General features: G+C 30.6%; 2 protein-coding genes across 2 annotated transcripts in view; one reads left to right on the top strand and one right to left on the bottom strand.

Annotated features, from left to right (window-relative positions):
• Nucleotides 1-13,511, bottom strand: part of LOC132951701 (leucine-rich repeats and immunoglobulin-like domains protein 2) — a 141,500-nt gene extending 127,989 nt beyond the window's left edge. The window contains exon 1 of the mRNA XM_061023583.1: nt 13,352-13,511. The gene's annotated coding sequence lies outside the window, so the exon portion shown is untranslated. The remainder of the gene's footprint in view (nt 1-13,351) is intronic.
• On the top strand, nt 9,572-9,970 carry LOC132952429 (uncharacterized). The gene has a single exon (XM_061024726.1). The coding sequence runs from the start codon at nt 9,572-9,574 to the stop codon at nt 9,968-9,970; it is 399 nt and encodes a 132-aa protein (XP_060880709.1).
• Nucleotides 13,512-21,858: the final 8,347 nt, after the last annotated feature.

Here is a 21,858-nt window from a genome sequence, read left to right as displayed (position 1 = left end):
TGAGGAAATTTAAGAGGTTTTATCATGTCATAAAAAAGTAGACAGTTGCGTTATATTGCACCGTTAGTCTGCATGAGTCTAAGCACTCCCATGGCCATAAAAAAGTTTCTTTATTAAATTAAAACACGTAAAATACTGCACTGCACTTTGAAATTTACCCAGCGATCACGCTAGTATTATAACAGAATGAGATTATATAGCATAGGTACCTACCGGCGTACAACAGATTAATTATTAGTATAAAAAATGTATGTCTGCATATAGTTTTAGGTGTTTTTTTTCGTACCTAATTATTGCTCTACTGACTGAAAATAATATCAACGGGAAATTAATATGATGCTTAATCGTATGTACAGTTTATAAATATTAAATTTTAATTGTCGGCACGGATCAATTTAAAATTAAAACGCAAATTTCTTCATTGAATAACGTGAAATTTACATTTTAACAATCCTACTCATAATTACTGAAAATTGTATAAATTTTAATATTACATTTCCATACATTTTTTGTGTACACATTATTATATTTTCTTGATATACATTGAATATTAATTTATTATAATACCGTTCTAAATAATATCGTGTTGTTCGCTTTTCTATACAATCTTCAAATAAAAAAAAAAAATAATCCCTTTACAGAGAACGTTAATATTATGTGTAAGAACGCAAATTTTCAGAACATTAATTAATAATAATATTTTTGGAACGAGAGGGCTTGGTAGTGGATAATAACATTTCCTGCACGTGTGAAGTCGACTTTCAGCAAGAGTACTCTAACCGTTGTTGACCGTAACTTAGGTTAATGACCAAGGAAAAAGTAATATGAACAACTGTCAAAGTCAATTATTGCGTGCGTTGTAGGTATTTTGAATAAAGGAAAAAAACGCTTCTTGGAGTGGCTAATAATTTCACCCAGCGAATAAATAGCATGCTCGTTCCCAGTGTCATATTCTTGTTTGTATTTAACAATAAACTGATGTCATTGTGTACACAATATTTCCCTATTATTCTCATTTATACCGTACCGTTTGTACTACGACCCTTAGCCTGTGAGTAGTTATCCGCGTTTAAAGTCACGCATAAAAAATACACGATATCTGCAGGAAAAGCGCATTTTTACTCGTCAACTATTTTCTCGATTATAATTTAACTGCACTCGTGGGCAGACTCAATGGGAAATCATTAGAAAATCACCATTTTAATCCCAACCATTAGTCTTGCTAACAGAGGATCAGAATATTATGAAGACACTAAGATTCATCATGACCTTAATGATCTATTCAAAAATAATATAGAAGCAGTTTCGCTAACAAATTCCTGATGGCAAGCTTGAATAATTATTATAATTCAAAGAAGTTGAATGCAATTAAATTTTAGAATATATTTATTTATTAATTTATTCAGAACAACGGTCTGGCACTCAGAGGACAGTAGATGATTACTAATTAAAAACACCACGGTAAAAGCATGAATTATGATTAGTAAACTAATCATAGTTCGAGTTCAAAGCGAAGGGTGCTGAAGAGTGCAAACGTTTATAATACGAAATATGGGCTAAATGTATACGTGTATATGGTAGGTAAGATAAAAATATGTAGGTGAAGAATGGATATCATCATAGACAGTTTTAACTAGTTTTAATGAGGTTTGTTTCTAGGAAATCCTGTGAAGAGGACACAGCAATAATTGTATTTGAATAAAATCCGATCCATGTGAAAAAGAGAATACATTACACTTACCAAAACTTAATAAACAGTTACAATGGTAGTTACACCCGTTTCACATACAAAAGATAAAAACTGCCGATCGTCGACTTATCCTCTCGAAATTTATTGTCCTTTAATACATTGTAAACGCATCGTTAAAAAAACTCGATTCACATTTGTAAAAAATAATATTATATTAGGCTATTCAAATAAGTATTATGTAACACGACTCAACCATCGAATATTAGTTGGTAATATAAGCATTTAAATATTATATTATTTTGTTTTTGTCAAAATATTATGTCGGTCACCTGCAGGATTATAATATCCTTCTAAATCCTTCACACATGTGTTTTGATGCTCCCCGACGTTAACACGTAATTTCAGTTAAATATTAGTCAATAGTTTATACTTAAATATACAATTAATACTGATTTGATCATCCTAATTCATTAACGGCTCTCATCCATACGATAATTTATTGTTGTATATACAACCCAACACTTAGATTGAAATGTGAGTTGGTAATATTGTAGTATTAGTTTACTGGCCAAATTGCAATTCACTGCAACCAAGTAAATAAATACAAATTATGAATGATAGCACTCGTTATAGTATTACACCACTCGTCTTTCTACTATCGTAATAATGTTGTGCATCTCCCATTGTCCATTATATATAATGTTCCAATTTTGAATGAAAAGGTTCGTTAAGAAACAAAAACTGAAACAGTGATATTATTAGGATAAATTCAAGGTGTTAAATCTTTAATTTTCACGAAGAACAGGCTGTTATCATTAACATTATTAAATATTTAATACGTTTTAAAAGGTTTTAGTTACGATATGCACTCGGGGGCCGAAAGTAATAAATTATTTATAAATTTTCCTTTCTCTAGATAAAACTATAAAAGTAAATATAACACCTCCAGTTCGAACTTATCGTAAAGTATTGCGCTCGTTTTTAAAATAGCATTAATTTTTTCATACTCCGACCTATATTTCACTATAATATAGTTTTAAACATCAAAACTAATGTTTATTCGGTAATATTCATTATCATTTAATTTTATGTAACATTTTCTTTCTGACTTTATTTAAATTCGTATAGGTAGTATATTCATAAAAATTTCTATACACTTATTCTAATAAGCAAAATAACTGCAGCCGTTGTCTTAAAAATTATAAACGGATCTTAGGAAGACAATACTATGGTTTAATGTAATTTTAGAGACTATGCGAGTCGACTTCGTTGAAAATATTTGTTTTTCCGTAAAAGTGGGATTATCTTCTATTAGCAATCGATATTTAAAAATAAATGCTGGGCACAGCTGGAAAAATTACCAAGATTCGTTTTACGGCTAATGAAGGTCATCCTCAATAATTGTAAAGGGATCTGGGGAATAAACCCCAACCCTGCACACTGCTCTACGACAAGCCTGTACACAGTACAATGTTGACCGATAACTCATTTCACGAATTTCCAAATATTTACCAATAAAATGATTGAATCAATATTTAATAGACGAATGAATAGACTCTTTCTTAAGATTAAAATCCACTGCAAGTATTGGATAAATATAATAAAATAATTGCTTGAAAATTTAATATTGTACGTAGATATCAAATGAACATAATCAATATCCTAATTTTTTTTGAAAATGTATCATATTGTAATTATTAATGTAACGTCAATGATGATATCAAATTATTATTAAAATAATAATAATATTAGTAAGGATTTTGTAGATAATAACGAATATTTTTTTATAAATACATATTTGTTACTCACCAGCAGTATTATTACGACTTACAAAAAACCTACTCGATCGAGACATTTTGAGAACTAAATACGACATGCGTTTACAACAGGTAAAAAAATGCTTAATATATTTATATTTAATAGTTTAATAATAAATTTACATTTTCTACAATGGTTTGAAAAGATATTACAAAATCATTTTTTTTTCTTATAAGAAAAAATAAGGTCATATATATTTAGTTTTGAACAAAGTACCGGGTCTATCGCGTGTTTCTTGCGAATAGAAGTTTTTAGCGTTGGTTTCCGTACGAATATGGAACAACGTATAATTTAATTTTGTCAACGAACGCGCACGCATGTGTCAATCGCAACCTATATAATATGTGTACGAATATAATAATAATATACTGTTATTACTTATTGGTATTGGCATTGTTGATAAAATAATAAATTGTTTTCTGTACTGTATATATAATATATATTATACGTACCGCGACCGTCTCTATCAGAATGAAGTAATAGTATTATTGTTGGCAAGAGTAATCATGATTGGTTTAATTGTACCTCTTAACCAAATTGAAATTCACATTAAAAATAAATAATATATTAATATATAATAACATCCATATGAAAAGATAAAATCCGTCTGCAGAAGGTACCTATCTGCGTATTGTGCTCGAGCAAGCGTGACAAAACGCCATTTTATTAAAAGAAAATTGTTTACATTTCTTCGAAAAAAATGATAGTCAGAAGTGCTTACACATATTATTATTATTATTTTTATTATATTTGCAGGTTGCACCTATAGAAATGTTAATATTACATACAATTACCGTGTTATTATAAATTACTATTATTATATAGAATAACTATTGTTTAACGTTTTATAACCTTTTGTTAAAAAAAAAAAAAAACTACGCGCGATAAATAAACTAAAACACTTTAATAAACGTTACACGTTTGGGTTTGGCTATCTGAAATAAATTATCGTAGCTTAGGTTCGCAGAAAATTTATATTATCTACCTGTATAGTTGTATACTCAAATTCGCTTAAAATCGTGAGTATACTACAATCAATATCATCTCCGAAAGTGGCTCGGCGTTATATTATTATAAAAGATACGCCATAGAGTGTATTGTAATCCACCAGCTCTGCAGTCATAAGATCCTTCTTATTTTAAATGTAGATTCAAACACCTTTTTTTTTCCAGAATCCTCGAAATGACTTACGCGCTATACTGGTGCAGAAATCTTAAATCCTAAAACATTTTATACAATATTTAATAAATACATTGCGAGTTCAACTGTGACTGCGCTGTGTGATTTTTTTTTTATCCTATAACAATCGATTTACAAAATACTATTTTACCATATTATATTATTATACCATTATACTTTTATAAATAGATATTATTTACGTACCTATTGTATAATATTTGAGTATATTTTTACAGGTTTTAAATATTAAGCATCGGTGAACTATACTTTAAACCAATAATAATATAGGATTTTAATATAGTTGATTTAAAATATTTATAAAAACGGTCACGACGAAGAATCTGTTGTCTTTGTCCGACACGGATATAAATCGTGTTCCGTAATTTTATTACCGAGGGTCACGAAGGGATTTCGGGTAATAAACCTATTATTTTATTTAAAAAGGTCTACGTTGCCTATTTTTCGCAGGATACCGACATTGACTTTTTTTTTTTAAAACTAATGTCCGAGTTAATTACCAGTGTTCTTAATTACATTATACATAATATTTAACATTCAGTTTAATCGACTGGAAACATTCCAAAACAAAACATAGTTGATAATGACGTCGTATAACAAAGTTTATGGAAGATAATCAAATCTAAAAGATCAACCTTCGGCCCACAGGATATGCAATACGGAAAACGAGTTCTAAGAAGTATTGCGAAAGCATAATCATGATCCTGGGAAAAACTTATAAACATATTAAATTAACTTGTAGTTAATTATACAACGTTGGGATTATAATATAGAAGATTTGTTTCGAAAATAAACGTGCGGTTGACATTATAGGGATGCGAAAAATGTCTTAATTTTATAAACTTTTAGTGGTTTTTGAATTGTATTTATACAATATAGGTATAGTAATGGTATTTATACTGTTTAGGTGTATATTTTAGTCGAATAAATCATTGGTATAATCGGATTCTGTTTGAGTATTTACACAAATTTGTGATGATTTTGTGCGATTCATTCAAAACTGAAAATAAGCCGACTATGTGAATTATGTGAATTTTATTTCGGAATGAGACTTAATGAATCTGTAAATATTAGTAAGTTAAGATAATATTTCAACGCAGTGTAAAGTTTTAGACGAATCATCATGTTTTAAATGAAGAACCATACCAAGTTACAATACAGTTTGCTTAAGTATTATAGCATCATTGTTTGTAAAAGGTTCGGTAATTTTGATCCCTTTCTTTGACCTAATGTAGTTTATAAATAAAACGAATAAATTAAAAACACATAAAAGAGTGCAATCAAATAAGAACCATTTAAGGAATATCCTGTGGCTACACAAAATTATTTTTTTCAATTGAAAAACAACCTTATTTTCTGTAATATAATAATCGAGTATAATGTATAATGATAATAGTACTTTAACATCAATAATGGTCTTACAAAAATATAAAAAAGATTTAATATTGATTTTAGTATTTATTATATTCAAACGATTCTTAAAAATTATAAACAATATAAATATCGATAGATTGATAACAATACTACTATAGTTTTCAAACCATCATAGCTCACGTAGTTCCCAAACCTATTACCATGAACCTATTGTCCTTAGTTCATACAATCAGTGGTTAAAGTGGGAAAAATTTTGAGGGGGGGCTAGTCACCAAAAATTGAGGAGCGTTCCCGAGTTTTTTCAAAGTCTATATCCAACCAAACTTTTTAAAGAAATCTACTACCAACTAGGTATAATTTGTTTCTTTCACACACCTTTGTAATTTGTTCATAAAAAGTTTATGTTAATAGTATGTAAAATCAAATTTTCTTCAAAGGAAAAAGATTTAAAACATATAACGCCTGCTAAGTAAAAAATAAATTGCAATTCATTGCCTAAAATGTTTAAAAAAATAATATGTGTTTACATTTTAATTTTAAACATTTCATTAAAAAAACAAATAAAAAATAATTTATAGTAAATATAACTATTCATATTTTTTCAGTTTAATAATGTATTTAAATTTATTATATCACATAGGTATAGGTAACCTTTTACCTTTATTAATAAATTACTAAAATTTAGTTGCGTCCCCCCGAACTTTGAAGACTTAAATTAAAGGGGACGCATAATCTCGCCATAAATAAGAAGGGGGACTCCGCCCCCTCTCCCCCCCACCATAAACACTACATACAATTAAATAACTCAAAAGCTATTTGTAATTTCCATTTAAGTATATGTACGGGTACATAAACATTTTCAACAAAGTTACTTATTTACAGAAACAATAGTGTCATTTGAAGAAAAAAAGTTAGGATTAACCTTGAACACCTATTTAAATGATATAATAATCTATAGAATTGAAAAAAATTGTCCTTAAGCAAACTTAGAAAAAGGGGGATATTGTTTGTGGCAAATCCCTCGTATATTAAAATATCACGAAATATTTTTTAAAAGTTCATATTGGTGTCAAATATTATAAAAATAATAATTTTTTATGGACTTTTGCGATTTCTTAGAACATTAATTAGTGTACGTAAGTTAATACAATATACGAGCACTATGTAAGAGCACTAAAAGTTAATTAACACAATTCGTAGTATAGCTTACGATTACAAGATCAAGGTAAGCGTATAATTTTCCTTTTCATTTAGTCAAGTCAAACAAATAGTTTTTGAGATTTCCCTCTCCTTTTATAATAAATGTCGTAGCTTCGGGGAAAATTTAGTGTCTGGGTACAAGATTTATGTCACCCAAGGGTTCAGTCATCACGACAAATGGGCTGATCCAATCCCTCTCTTTCTCTTTACCCTTGGAGAGCTAAGTTCGTTCTTCAGCTCACGTTTATTAAAGCGCCGCGTGGCCGTCGGGACCATGTCACGAAGCTAACAAAATTCCTCACATTTTATTATTATTACTATTTATTATTATTATTATTATTCTACGTATAACACAACAAGGGTCTATCGAGAAAATTGGATTTACCGGAATGGCCATCGAACCCTTTACAGATTTACATCGGATAAGCGTAATATTATTAAAGTCACGAAGGTTACTTTCCCACAGGCGATTAAATTGTTTTTAAATATCTGATAGGTTCAACATTGATAGTATTATGTATTAAAATTCCTAAATAAAAACAAAACCATGACTACATTATTGATACTCGCGTAATTTTATTTTAAATACTTACCTATACTTTTATCAATTAATGTTTTGAAATATGAGTTTGGTAAACTTTAACACAGTTAAGATTAACTTTACATACAATTATATTAAATTCAAATGCAATGTAAAGCTAATGGCCCATTTTACTGAGCTAAACTAAAAAAAAAAAATTATCATGATTAATAATTATGAAAATTTGTAACTCTCAACTTTCTCCACAAGCCTAGCTACGAATTATTAAGTTATAAAAGTGTTTTATCAGTTTTTGAATGGAGTAGGTGGTTATCTTGGCTAATGTGAACACGGTGATACTGATGAAACTAACCTCGATGTGATTCAGGTGCGTGATGTTCTGTTTAAGATGAATTATTCATATTTTATTATTATGTATTAGGCATGTACTGAAATTGCCTATTCAACGCGCCGTCTTACTTTTGAACTAACTTTATAATAATTTTAATTTTACTTTAAAATAATGTTCAGTAACTATATTTTTTTTATTGTATTATGAATACATATTTGATAATTAGGTAGGTATTGTAAATAATTAATTTTCGTAATTTTATAAAAATGTAACATGGAATCATTAATAATTTAAATGTATAGTTGTGTTTAATAACAGCAACAATTTCGATATAAATATGAATTGATGATGAATTATTGTTGAACGTGTTGTATCAAAATTTAAGACGTAAGATTACTTGGAGCTTGAAAATAAAGAAAGAATTATTTAGGCATGGAAAACACTTAAAAATAAACACGATAAGCGAGTATAAGTTATTGAAATAATGTTCGTGTCATATAAACTGAAGATGAAATGTTCATAACTGTATAAACTAAATTATTACTATAGATTAAAATTATATTATATTATTTAATAATTATGTTTGGTTGGGTTGTTGTTGTCATTGGAAAACATAAAATCCGAATTGATAATTTTACGAAAGATTTTGTTCTTCACACGTGCGAAGAACATATTTTCCTATTATCTTAAAATATAATCCCAGAGTTGTATACTTCTATAATGAGCAACTGAATTAATTAAAATCAAGTAGGTAATTTTCCAAGTTACCCGAAAATATACTTTATGAAATCACACAATTCAATTTTAAGTAAACAAGTGTGAAATTGAAATAAACGTTAGAGCTAAATTACTATTTTTATCTCTTTCTTTATTGATAGAATGTGTTGTTCAAACAGTGGTTTGATTATTAATGTTTGGTACAATATAAAATGAGTTGCCCACATTTTATGACAAAATCGTAAAAGTTATTTGGGGGAAAAAAAATCGATTTTTCTACCCCGTAAAACTTTTATGTTACACAGGGTTTTATACCGACAGCCACAGCAACCTGACATATTCCCTCACTTATTAATTTCTTTTATACAACATGTAAGTACATCTTATATTTTATTTTTTCCCTTAAAATAATATTAGGATATGATATTTACAGGACACACCTATCACAGTATGTACACTTTATGCCCGACGTTGTGAAGCATCGCGTGCACGAATACTTCAGTTACATTTTAGGTACGAATATTTGCAAGTACGGCAATTACAGTCCACCGTAAGTCACAAAATGTTTTGGCTGGTAATTTGGAGATTTTCAAAAAATATTATATATTATTTATGGATTTATTATCTATTAATTAAGTTCTGTGGCACAACATTATCTATATAAGTACATATCAAGACTGTCTACTGCTCTTTAGTCCGAAGCATGCTAGAGTATGCGTCTGTGCTCTGGGACCCGTTTGTGGTAACTGATTCTTGCCACATAGAGCGAGTACAAAGGCGCTTTCTGTCGTCTGCAGCTTACATGCTAAAAATTGTCCATCCTCCTCATGACTATACTCCAGTATTGCGCGCACTTGGCCTTACATCTTTAGCAGATAGGCGCGTTAAAGCTAATCTGGCCTTTTTAAAAATATTAATCGATGGTTCCTTAAACGCCCCTTCACTGCTCGTCCAAGTAAACTTTAAAGTTCCTCATCGGGCCACAAGGTCTCGAGTTTCTTTTGCTGTACCTCTCCACTGTACCAATTACGGTAAAAATAAACCAATTGACCGCATGATGCGGTTGGCTAACGAGGACCCCTCCTTTCTCAGTTTACCTTAATATTCTGTTATTTTTGTACATTTGTTGTATGTAATTTTACTTGTGTCCTAATTATTTTAGTTTATATTTACTGTGCCTGTAATTCTGCTGTATTTTTTAGGCCATCACCCCTTGTATATGTTAGCTATCTTATTTTACTGAATTATTGTTATGTACTGTACTAAATAAGGAATTTTTTATTCCGTGAATTAATTAATAAATAAATAAATAAATATCGATCTTGATTTGGCCTAATGGTTAATATATTATACATATGCAATTTCTATTAATTTGTTATTTAATCGTAGGACTGTAGCAGAGACGAAATACGTATCTTAATATTGTTCAAAACTTGCTACAGTAAGCTCTTCCAGAAATATTAATCAAAAACAGTTTCTATATGCAAAACAAGACGCGTTGAATGGAAAAAAAAAATATTTAACTGTCGATGCCTAAATCGGCCGATAAATATTATAACCCGTCACTGAATTCATCCCTAAGGGTTAGCAGGTTTTGTACGCAGTTATGAAACAAAAATGCCACACTACGCGTATAATGTTTTGTGTATAATCTGCGGTTTACAAAGTATTATTAAAATTATTATTATTGTTATTATTATTATTATTATTATTATTATTATTGCGATAAAATGGGTGGACTGGGAAAGATGGTATAAGCCGTTTATGGTACGGTTAATGTTATCGTATATTACATAATATTATATACATGAATAATATACGCATGTTCGTAAGAATAATTTGTTGTATTCGTGCATATAAATGGATGGCAAACTCAGACTTGGCACTCGACTGTTTTGCGGGGAAGGAACAGGGCAGGTGTTTTCTTTTCCACCTCGTCTGGTATCCGAAACCACCTGACTTAACCACTCCCGGTTAGGGTGGTCAAAGACGAGACGACAAATTCTAATCATATAGAATATAATAATACATATATATTATATTATAGATGAGTTGTAGTGGCGAATGTGTTTTGGAAGGGATTGAGATCAAGACAACTATAATTTTTATTTATTTTTTAGAATTCTTTCTTTTCTAACGGTTCTTTGATTCAATAAAAAATATTTCTGCCACAAAACATACAGCGAAGAGATAATAACAATCGTATAAAAATTTAAAGCACACGATAATGATATTTCGGATTTGAAAGAGACAAAAAGTTTTTAAAATAAAAATACGATTTTGCCACCTTCCACATAAAAGATGTAAATATTCAGACGCTTTGCCTGCAGGTGGTGACCATGCACTTATACTATTTTACAATGGAATAATACAAGTCCGGTTGCCGCCCTCGAGTCTGATTACTAACGAACTGACGAAAACGACACAAATTAGCCGATCGAAGACTTCGTCGGGGGAGGACCGGCCGGCCATTCACTCCCGTCCGAACAATGGACCGGAAACGTGACCAGTCCGGTGAACTTAGTATATTTATATCTATACCGGGTCGAAATAACGAGTTTCAATTAAATTATTCGATGGCCAATAATTAACGTTTAACGATCCGTGAGCACGTACGCTATGTTATTATACGCAGTGTATGTGTCAAGTAGATAGAAAATAAAGCAACGTACAACCCTATTGCACAACAAGTATATATATATTGTACAACGTATATGACCGAATCTGGGAGGAAATGTAGGAATCATCTAGGACGTAATGTGCAGTGTCAGGTGTATAATAATCGATTAGGAGGTACTCATATACGAAGACACGATCGATTAAAATATTATACACATTTTCGTCCTTCACTATAATATAAGAATAAAATATTATACCAATTATAGGTAATTATCGAGACTGCGGTAGGCAGTAGCTAAACCACTACCATTGTTCCTTAATGATTTTTGATTGCTCGTAGTATTATTAATTATAATATATACGGTTATTGAATTGCATCGCAAAAGACTGACTGACATTGTACTGATGTTCGATTTTTACTTTCTATTTTTGAACCCACCTACGTAGAAGGGACAGGCGAAAAAAAACCAACGCTCTTACACGCCACTACAATGTACACGCGAGTCCGTTTGCTCAGCCACCGCGAATCACAGAAATTCGTTCAATTATTAGTGTCCGAAAAGGCTTTCTGAATTTACCATCATCGCATCTGTCTACCATAAAAATATATGTTCGGTTGGGTTAAGCTAGCGTTGATATATTCATCAGAAATAATACATCCTGCGTCCTGAAAATCCTGTATCCGATTACGAAGCACCCGAAAATCAGTAAATTATAAATACTACCTACGATAAAACGATTTATTTAATATGTAATTTTTTTTTCATTTAGTTAATACCTATTTCAATGGTACATTTTTTAAGTTTATTTCATTAACGTTAATAACAACAAATAAAACCTAATTATTTTAGTTTTAAATGTTTTAATTAAATTACATTAACTACAGTTAAAATATCATTTGGAAATTTCAACCAAACTTAGGTTTTACCGTTGATAATGGAGTAAGTTCAGATCTATATTATGATTAAAAACATACTGAGAGATATTGATTATAATTAAGTTAATTAAACTATTCAGTGATTGAGATGGACGAAGAATTCAATAGCAACCCTATTATGTAGCTGGCAAACATTACTTTATCATACTTATGTCCATAATGTGACGTTAAAACGTTGTGTAAGTATACACTAACTTTGTATCAGTAACGGATTCTTTTCAAAAATATTTGAATAATGTCCTTCGTAAAAAATATGAAATACTTATATAATACACTAAAGGTATTACAATTGATGAATAAAGCAGTTAAAAATAACGAGCACAATTAACAATTCAAATCAAACTTGACAATATTGCAACTAAACATTTTTTCAGATAATGTTAAAATGTGCTTTGTAGGTTCTCGTATTATTTTTAAATTTAAATTTTATTTATATAAAAATCATTTCTCGACGACGTACAACGTAAACGGTATAAATACTAAATTGTATATTAATTCCACCAACATATAAAATAAGGTTAGATCATTAACGACCAAAAAAACAGAATGAAAAATTTCAACGACTAATGTATTGTGTAGGTATATATAATTTAATATTTAAATAGGCATCGTATTTTCATCTATCTGTGCTGTTTTGGGCGTGAATATCGTTGTGTTATATTATTATGATATATATTATATTTCAAGAAATAATAAGTGACACGAGAAAACAATCGTTGAAAATAATATTTTATGATAGGTAGGTATATACAATATTGCATAATAGGTACACATATTAATATAAATGTGTAACAGAGGTTTTATGACGTACATGAACGTGATATTTTAATTATTAAAACTATGTAAGTACACGGGAATAAAATATTTTTTCGCTTAAGTATAGAAGACAATTTTTTTTTTTTGAAAAAAAATTCAGACAAAACTCACCCCAGACAGAAGTAATTCTACGCGTACGTAACAGGTACGGCGGCCGTCGGGCGCGAGTCGAGGGGTGGTCCGGCGGCGGTGGTGCAAGTGGTCGGCTGCGGCGATGGTGGTCGTCGGACGCGATCAGACCCGTCACTACTACTACAACTTTTGTACTGTACTACAACTTGCCGCCGCCGACGCCACCGCCACCCGACCACCGGTAAAAACCCCACCTGGGTAGGAGGACGGAGGGGAGGGGGGACGGAGCGGCCGTCGTCTGTCGGGACGGGTGTCGGCGCGTGCGCCTGCGCGCCAAAATAGCGTCGCGGGCCCTCCTGTTGCACTCCTGCGGGGACGGTTTTTGAATCTCGTGGGCCTTTGCGGGGCCACCGCCGCCGACGCCACCGCGTTCGCGCCGATCGCTTTTTACGCGTGCGTGTTGTGCCGCTCGGCGCATGCGCGGCCGCGTTCAATACATCGCTCGGGGGTGGGGGGGGGAAGCGGAGGGAGACGCGATATGGTCGGCGGTGGACGGACCGATCCGCCGTGGACGCTGTGCAGAGCGCGATGGTGCGTGGCGAGTGTGGTGCGACGTGTGTGTCGGTGTGTGTTTTGGAAAATCCGCGGCGAGCGACGGCACCACACGCGGCGCGCACAGTCCAGACACGCGGGCGCGCGTCCGCTGCAGCCGTGACGGCGCCGACCGGTTTTTAGCGGGACGCGACTGTTGCTGCACCGCGCTGACCGACCGACAGACGACGACGGCAGACGTTCGGACGACCCCCCCCCCCCCCCCATCCCTCTCCGACACCACCAACCCCTGGCACTTTGGGGTCTGATCTCACGATTGAACACGATTATCATATTATTAGTATTATTATTGTTTTACGATTAAAATATTATTATTTTTTGTTCGCATGTCTGTGTGGACTTTGTCCTTACCAATTATAAATATGATAATAATATCATCCGAGCAATATTGAACAATGAACTGCGTTATTATATATTTTATATTTTATTTGAAACTCACTTTGGGTTAACACACACAATTCCGAATAGGTATCCTCCCGCTCACTTGCTACTTTCAGTGGGCGGATCTAGAACTGACCAATGTGGTCAGATGGACACAAAAATATAGAATGCATTTATAGAAGTCATATTATGTGGGTAAAAATATTAAATGGATATTCGATAAAGCGATAATCCGTAAACACAATAATATAAAGTATTGTTATCACTACTATAATTGTAGTGTGTATTGGATATGTATCACGTCCATATTATTGGCGAATACTGCGTACCTGCCTATAATATTGTATAATATGGGCAGGGAGGGTAATAGGGATGACCTGCCTCTCTGTCCATATCATTTATTGACAATAATATAAACAATAGACATATATACAATAGATGTTACACAATAGTCAAAGTTAGTAAACTCCACTTATAGTTTATTGGGGCCTTAAACCATTCTGTTGATTGGCCATCGGCCTACAATGTTTAAGTTTAAACTGAAGGTATTCAACCTTGTTGAGCGGCTTCAATCATCTGTCTCTTTCTTTTCCATGATTTTCTCTAACATATCAATAAACCACTTGTTAATTCTGGAAGCACCTGCTATGATCTGGTTTCGGCTTGCGACGTTCGTCGGTAGTTCCTCGTTTGTTGGACATCAGCAGGTACCAGAAATCTGGCGTCCCTCATGCCTGCGTGTCAAGGCTTCTCTGGCATCTCCCCAAAAGGGGCACTTAAAAATGTGTGTTCGGCAGTGTCCATATTAGCCGAACAATGTATGCATGCCGGACTTCGTGACCTAGCCTTTGACCACAGGTATTTTTGAAAACAACTGTGACCAGTTAATGCCTCAACCAATAATTGTACTTACATATAGGTACATAGAATTGTTCCTACTATGCGTTAAAATGTCAATAGGTCGATTTTGATTTCGTAAGGTTTACTGAGTTATCTTTGGCGGAGGGCTCAATAAAATTAAAATTAAAATTTACTTTAAAATTTTTTATTTTCTGTGTTAATAAATAAAAATTATTTTTTTATATTATACGTGTAGCGCAAGTGACTATAAATTATATATATACATTTTTTTTTTAAATATCGATTAGAACAAAAATTATTTCATAATATGTCAGGTCTTCCTGATACACTCTGTATATAACAATTAAGCGTTTAACGTGTTTGCGCGAAATGCACTCCAAAACTAGTCAACCGATTTCGATAAGATTATATGCACAATATAGGTGATTTGGTCCAACTTAAAATATAGGATAGTCGTTATATCTAGATAAGTGACACTTAATTTTTTTTATGGAACATTATTTAAAAAGATATTTTGAGATTAGCGATTGCAATTTTTGTTTATAAATGCGATTGATGGTTACGGCTTACCTATATTATTATTACGATTAATTGTTTTAAAATATAACGAATTTAACAGAGTTATAATCATACAGAGTTGGCATTTTTAACGGGCAAAGAAGTCACTGATTCTAAAGGTAAATTATGTACTTTACAATATCATATAATATTATATTATACGGTGTGAGGCCTGGTGTGGTGCGGTGGTTGTCCTCAGTCAAAAACGTGTTCTGAGTGCAAGGGCCGGTCGGTGTCACTAGTTCCCGGATGGGTGACCGCCTGGGTTATTTCAAATCCTCGCCACATATACATGTGTTGAAAACAACCGAACCCTCCCCACAGTAAAAAAAAAAAAAAAAAACCAACTTAAAATTACCTTCACCAAACTAGCTGATGTTGCTGCGAGTTAATTAATTAAAAAATAATAATAATCATTGTGCTCGGATATTAATTTGACGAATTTATTATTAAATTATTGTATTTTTAAATTGCTCACGCAATATTACTTTTACACGTCACAGAAAAGAAAGTTTTTTAACGAGTTTTAGTCATTTTTAAAGCGAGATAAATAATGATTATACTTAAAATAACTCTAATTGTTTTCCATACTATTATAACGTAGGAACTAATATTGTATTATTTATGTTCGTACAAAAAACACTAATCAATAAATTCTATAAACTACCGTGAAAGCTCAATTAACACGTGGTTCTAACATCGAGTGTAATGTTCTACTTGATATTTTTCTGTGATAACTAAAACTTTTGATCAAAATTAAAAGTAAACGCTTAATTCCATATAATCATATAATATTATGCTGTTAACACATATAATTTACTTAAAATTCAATATGACGATAATAAAATATTCTAAAATGTTAACGTTTAGTTTCAATAACGATAACATAAATGCAAATAATTCGTATTCACATAACATTGTGTAATAATTGTTCAGTTATATAACTCCTGTCTTGTCAGTTGTCAAATTTTTAATTATTTAAAAAAATTTTTAATGGGGTATGAATCATAATGCAATATTACATAATACAATAATATTAATGACTTAAAAAAACGGCAGAAATTTGAATTTATAAACGTAACTTTCGTTTGTTTTTTTATTTGATAAAAAGTAAAGCAAAAAAGATTTGTTTTATGGTTTTCAAACGAAAAAAAAAACACATTACATAACGTACAAAAATATGAACCATTAAATTAAATTGTATAGAATTTAAGTTTCGGTACACCAAACGCATAAAAATCATAAAAATTGAAAATATTAAATCTATTAGCGCCGTAAAAATAATAATTTACAAAATAAAATCTAATTACGCATTCAATTTAGTGACAAATGTTACTATATATTATAAAATATATATACAGTTTACACCCATAGAATTATATATAGAACGCAACAGGAAGACCTACAGATAGATAAAATAACTGTTCTAATCAATATAAATTTTTTTTTATATTTTATTTATAGTTACTTGGGCTACATGTAAAATATAAAATACATTTTTTTTTGGAAAAATTCAAAAAACCCAATTTGTAAATCCGACTATAAGAACAATTTTGACGGTTTAAACATTTATCTAAGACAAGTGGTTTATTTTTTAGAACTTTTTAAAAAATAAATATTTTTTGTTTTGAATAATTTAATTAATTTAAAACAAAATAACTTTTTTTTAAATATTATTTTTGGAAATTTCCTGAAACGATTATATTTCTTAATTTATTTATTCACCTTATAATTTTCACAATTTTTGTTATACATTTGAATAGTTTCATTTTTTTTTTTTGTCTTTCTGTTACATCTTCTATATACATGACACACGTCGAACTTCTTAAATTGTAGAATAAATGAAACTCGGATTTCGTCAACATGCGTAATCTAGTTATCTCTAGTTTATTCTTCTTATCTAGTTTTGTTAAGAAATTAAATTATTTTATTTTTTATAAACAAAGAATTAATTTTCTTATTTAGATCGTCGTTAACGTTTACGACCGAAAAAAAAAGAAAAGTTTAAATGTTTTGAATAATTATTAAATTAAATTGCGACGAATAAACTCTGGTACTTAAAAGTAATTTAAAAAAAAAATGTTCAGTAACAGAACTGCAGAGAGTTTCTGATAAATTGCATAGTCAATTCTGTGTACCTATGTATTATAATGTTGTTATGTTGATCATTAATTCTTTTTTCTGATTATATTTCTGTTCAATAATAATTAATTTTTCAATTGTTTGAAAAAAACTGTTCTTGAATATGATTTAGGTGTCCTGAGCGGAGCAATGAATGTATTGATTTTATAATGGTGTTTTTTTTTTTATCTCTGTCGTCAACTTTTTGGACTGTCAACATGTTTAAGCTTTGGGAGTTGTTTCTGGTAGGGAATTGGATCTAATTGGTACTTTGAGGTGTCGAATGCAAAAAATTCCAAGTACCTACATTTCTCAATAATCTGGAAACACACAGGAAACAATTAAGGAAAAAAGGAAATTTTTACACAAGACCAGCTTTCGACAAACTTAGTATTGTTTTTTTTTTTATGTAACTAAAAAACGAATAACCGTACTTGATAACCGTACTAGTTGATTTTGTAAATATTAATATTTTTTTGAGGTATGTAATTATAATTATTATAATAACCAAGTTATTTTAATTCCATATTAAATGTTATATTTTAACTTTTCGATTATTTGAAAAATATCAAACTGCAAACAACAAACATTATACCTACCAGTTCTAAGAGTACAATAATTGTATGTTTTTTTTTAAATTTTTTTAGTCCACTGAGAATAATTAGATAGTTATTTCACAAATTCAAATTAGGTTTAATCGGAAAATTATAATTATCTAACTGACCTTTAGACAACATTTTATGAATGTTTTATAAAGGTAAAAATATAATGCTATTTTATTTGATTTATTGTGATACTTTCCACCTATCAAATTACTTGGTTAGAATGGAGGTGATATGAAGTAATCTGTCATAATATAATATACTTATTTTATAATGTGTCATTTTAAAGATCAATTTATAAATTTTATAATATTATATGTAAAAACTGTCAGCTAATGACCCAGATACCATATCTCATATTTTTTTTTTAAAAAAAGATTAATTTAAATCATCGCCATATAAAAGAGCAAAATTCATATTGTATGAAGATGACAACACTGCGAACCACAAAGAACAATGTTAAATAAACGGAATGTTAAATAAACGACTCATTGAAATTTTCTCATGTAGATTAAGTAAATCCACAAAATTTAATTTCCAGATCTTAAACAAATAAGGTTTACTATCATCACTTATGGAACCCTAAACATCAATATTGATGAGTGTGTAAGTACCAAATACCTATTTCAGTTCTTAACTATTTACAAAGTAAGCAGAAACTTATTAAAACTATTAAAAAATCACAGGACAGGAATTAGAGTTCATTGTAAGCTGAACCATGGGTGGATGTACCAATACTCAGATAAGTCTAAGGTCTAAGTCTTAATCTTAAATCAAGGAAGCCGCCTTGGAAGACTGCCAAATATCTAATAAGAAACGGTTTTGAAGATGAAAAGTATTGGTGCGACGAATGGACTAAAATAATAATATCTACTAAACCAAACAAAGGTCTGGTGCTAGTTTCCGATCAAGGAGTTATAGGAATGGAACTACCTAAAAACGAGTGGTCTAGAATTTATTCACAGATGTGGTCCAAAAAAATTGCCCTATATAGGGACAAAATCTGAATCCAAAAAATGTTCTTCTTCGACGCTACGTGTTAAATATTTTACTTTTCTTACTAGAGTGCTATTTATTTTATTATCATTAATTCAAATTCTGTGAGTAGTTGATTTCGTATGTATGGCCATGGGCATATTGGCTATACCCTTTAACATTTCTACGATCTGTACTAAATCGTCTCCGAATAGTCTCCATGGTCGTTGTGCTGATATGATGTACATGACTCCGTGATAGCCTAGTAAGTGCCTGTGGTGAGGAAAAACCAACCAAAAGTCAAATTATATAACAGAATGTCAATTGAGAAGACGTAACCAGCACTATTGAAGAAATTCACGCGATTACACAATAATAATTCAATAAAATGGATAAAGGATTTTTTTTTAAATTATATAATAATAATAATAATACATTTCATTTAATTTTAATTTACAAATATATATAATATAAATATAACAATTGAAATTTTGAAATTATGTTGTCTCCAAAAAGCTTGTAGAGGAGGCACAGAGTTCTATACTTAAATATACAATGTATAAAAACATAATATTGCATATATATTATTATAAATATAACCAAAAAAAAAAACTAATTTATACCAAAAACTAAAAAATTTACAATAGTAGGTATCCTATAAAAAAATATCATAAGAACTACAGTAGAAATTTGACTTTAGTAGGTACCATAAGTGTGTGGCCAGGAATTTTGTATGGGGGGGGGGGGGGGGCAAAGTATACAAATACAATATGTATTTTATTTACACTTTTTATCATTTTATTAATCTTGATAAAATTCTAAGGTCAATGAGTGGGGGGGGGGGGCTATAGCTTTCTTAGCCCCCCCCTCTACTACGCCACCGTACCTGAAACACTAGATGTATAATATTATGTTTATTGTTTTATAAATCATTATCCATGCTAATTATATTACAATAATATATTCATTAATTAAATCCTATTATAGGCTACAGGTAAATTTATAAAACTAAAATATACTCCTAATTCCTTTTAAATATTTGCTACATGCCTCCATATTATATATATCAACTATATATTGTAACTAATAAGTTTATACATATTATATGTATAAAGCTATAATAATGTAAGTATTTTGTATGATATTGTATCATAATAAATTATTTGTATGGTTCGGTTAGGTTTGGTCAACCCAACCCAATCATCACCAATGGGTTGTTAGTGATTGTTTTACCCATTGGTATACATTTATAAAGGTGATGACGTAAAAACTGATACAATTTTACTAATATTTAAAATATTTCGTAAAACATATTATTTACATGAAATGTTTCACAATTTCACAATTTATGAAATTCTCAAACACTATGATATATGCCATATGCGTCGATATTACTGCGATCAAATGACACAACTCCGTTCAACAAAAATGACGTCTACCTAATAAGTTTAAAATACAAAGTATGTTGTATAATATTTTATGTTACACTGCATCGTTATATACTTATATAGCATCTCAGAAAAAAAACTGAGTGATAACATTTTAGATTTATTACCGCTATGAGGACTATTATTATTTTAAAACGAATAGCACAGCAACTTTATTACTACGTACGTTTTAATATAACATGTTGATTTTAACTTTCAGGTGTAATAAAAATGATATTTATTATTATGATTCTTTATAAATTCCGTTGAGTTGAATAAAAACAAGCCTACGACAAATCTTAATATAGTTTACGTATTTTATAATAATCATACAATTGATGAAAATGAAATACTTATTATATACTTATTAAATACTTATACTGATTTACAAAAAAAAAAAAATTTATGGATACCTTTACTTATATATATTTTCTTAATTAGAAAGCTGTTGAAGTGGGTATATTATTTTTACGCTAAATTAACTACGAATTTCTTTATTAGTTCGCGGTGATATCGAATAATATCATCATACTGTGTGACCAACATACTACATTTTTTATTTAATCATTTTTTTTCCGAAAACTCAATATTTACCGTGCTACGACGATGTCCCATCTCACCTCTATAGTCCTCCAAGTTTCCCCTATTGAGTTCGTGCCGTGGTTAGTACCATTGACCGTCAACTTGCTGTCGTCTCGTAATGTTCTTCACTGTAAGTAGGTACATATTGTTTGTATTATTTGATTACACTTCAACCGTAAATATGGAACGACGATACGACCAAAAGACGACAGCCCGCCCCGGGAAACGGCTACGTTACGGTTCGGCTCCAATTATATTATAGGGGTACAGTGTACAAGCTAGTGAAATTGTTTGTAATAATTTTGCCCTCGTGGCCTCTAAGCAGGACCGACAATAAAACATATAGAAAAGTCGAATGATATACTATAATTATATATAATATAACATGCAGTTCGAACGCATTGTTAATGTTTTTCCAAATACATAG

Source organism: Metopolophium dirhodum, chromosome 9 (assembly GCF_019925205.1).
Source record: "Metopolophium dirhodum isolate CAU chromosome 9, ASM1992520v1, whole genome shotgun sequence".
In the NCBI taxonomy this organism is placed as follows: domain Eukaryota; kingdom Metazoa; phylum Arthropoda; class Insecta; order Hemiptera; family Aphididae; genus Metopolophium; species Metopolophium dirhodum.
This window is presented reverse-complemented; position numbering and strand designations above follow the sequence as displayed.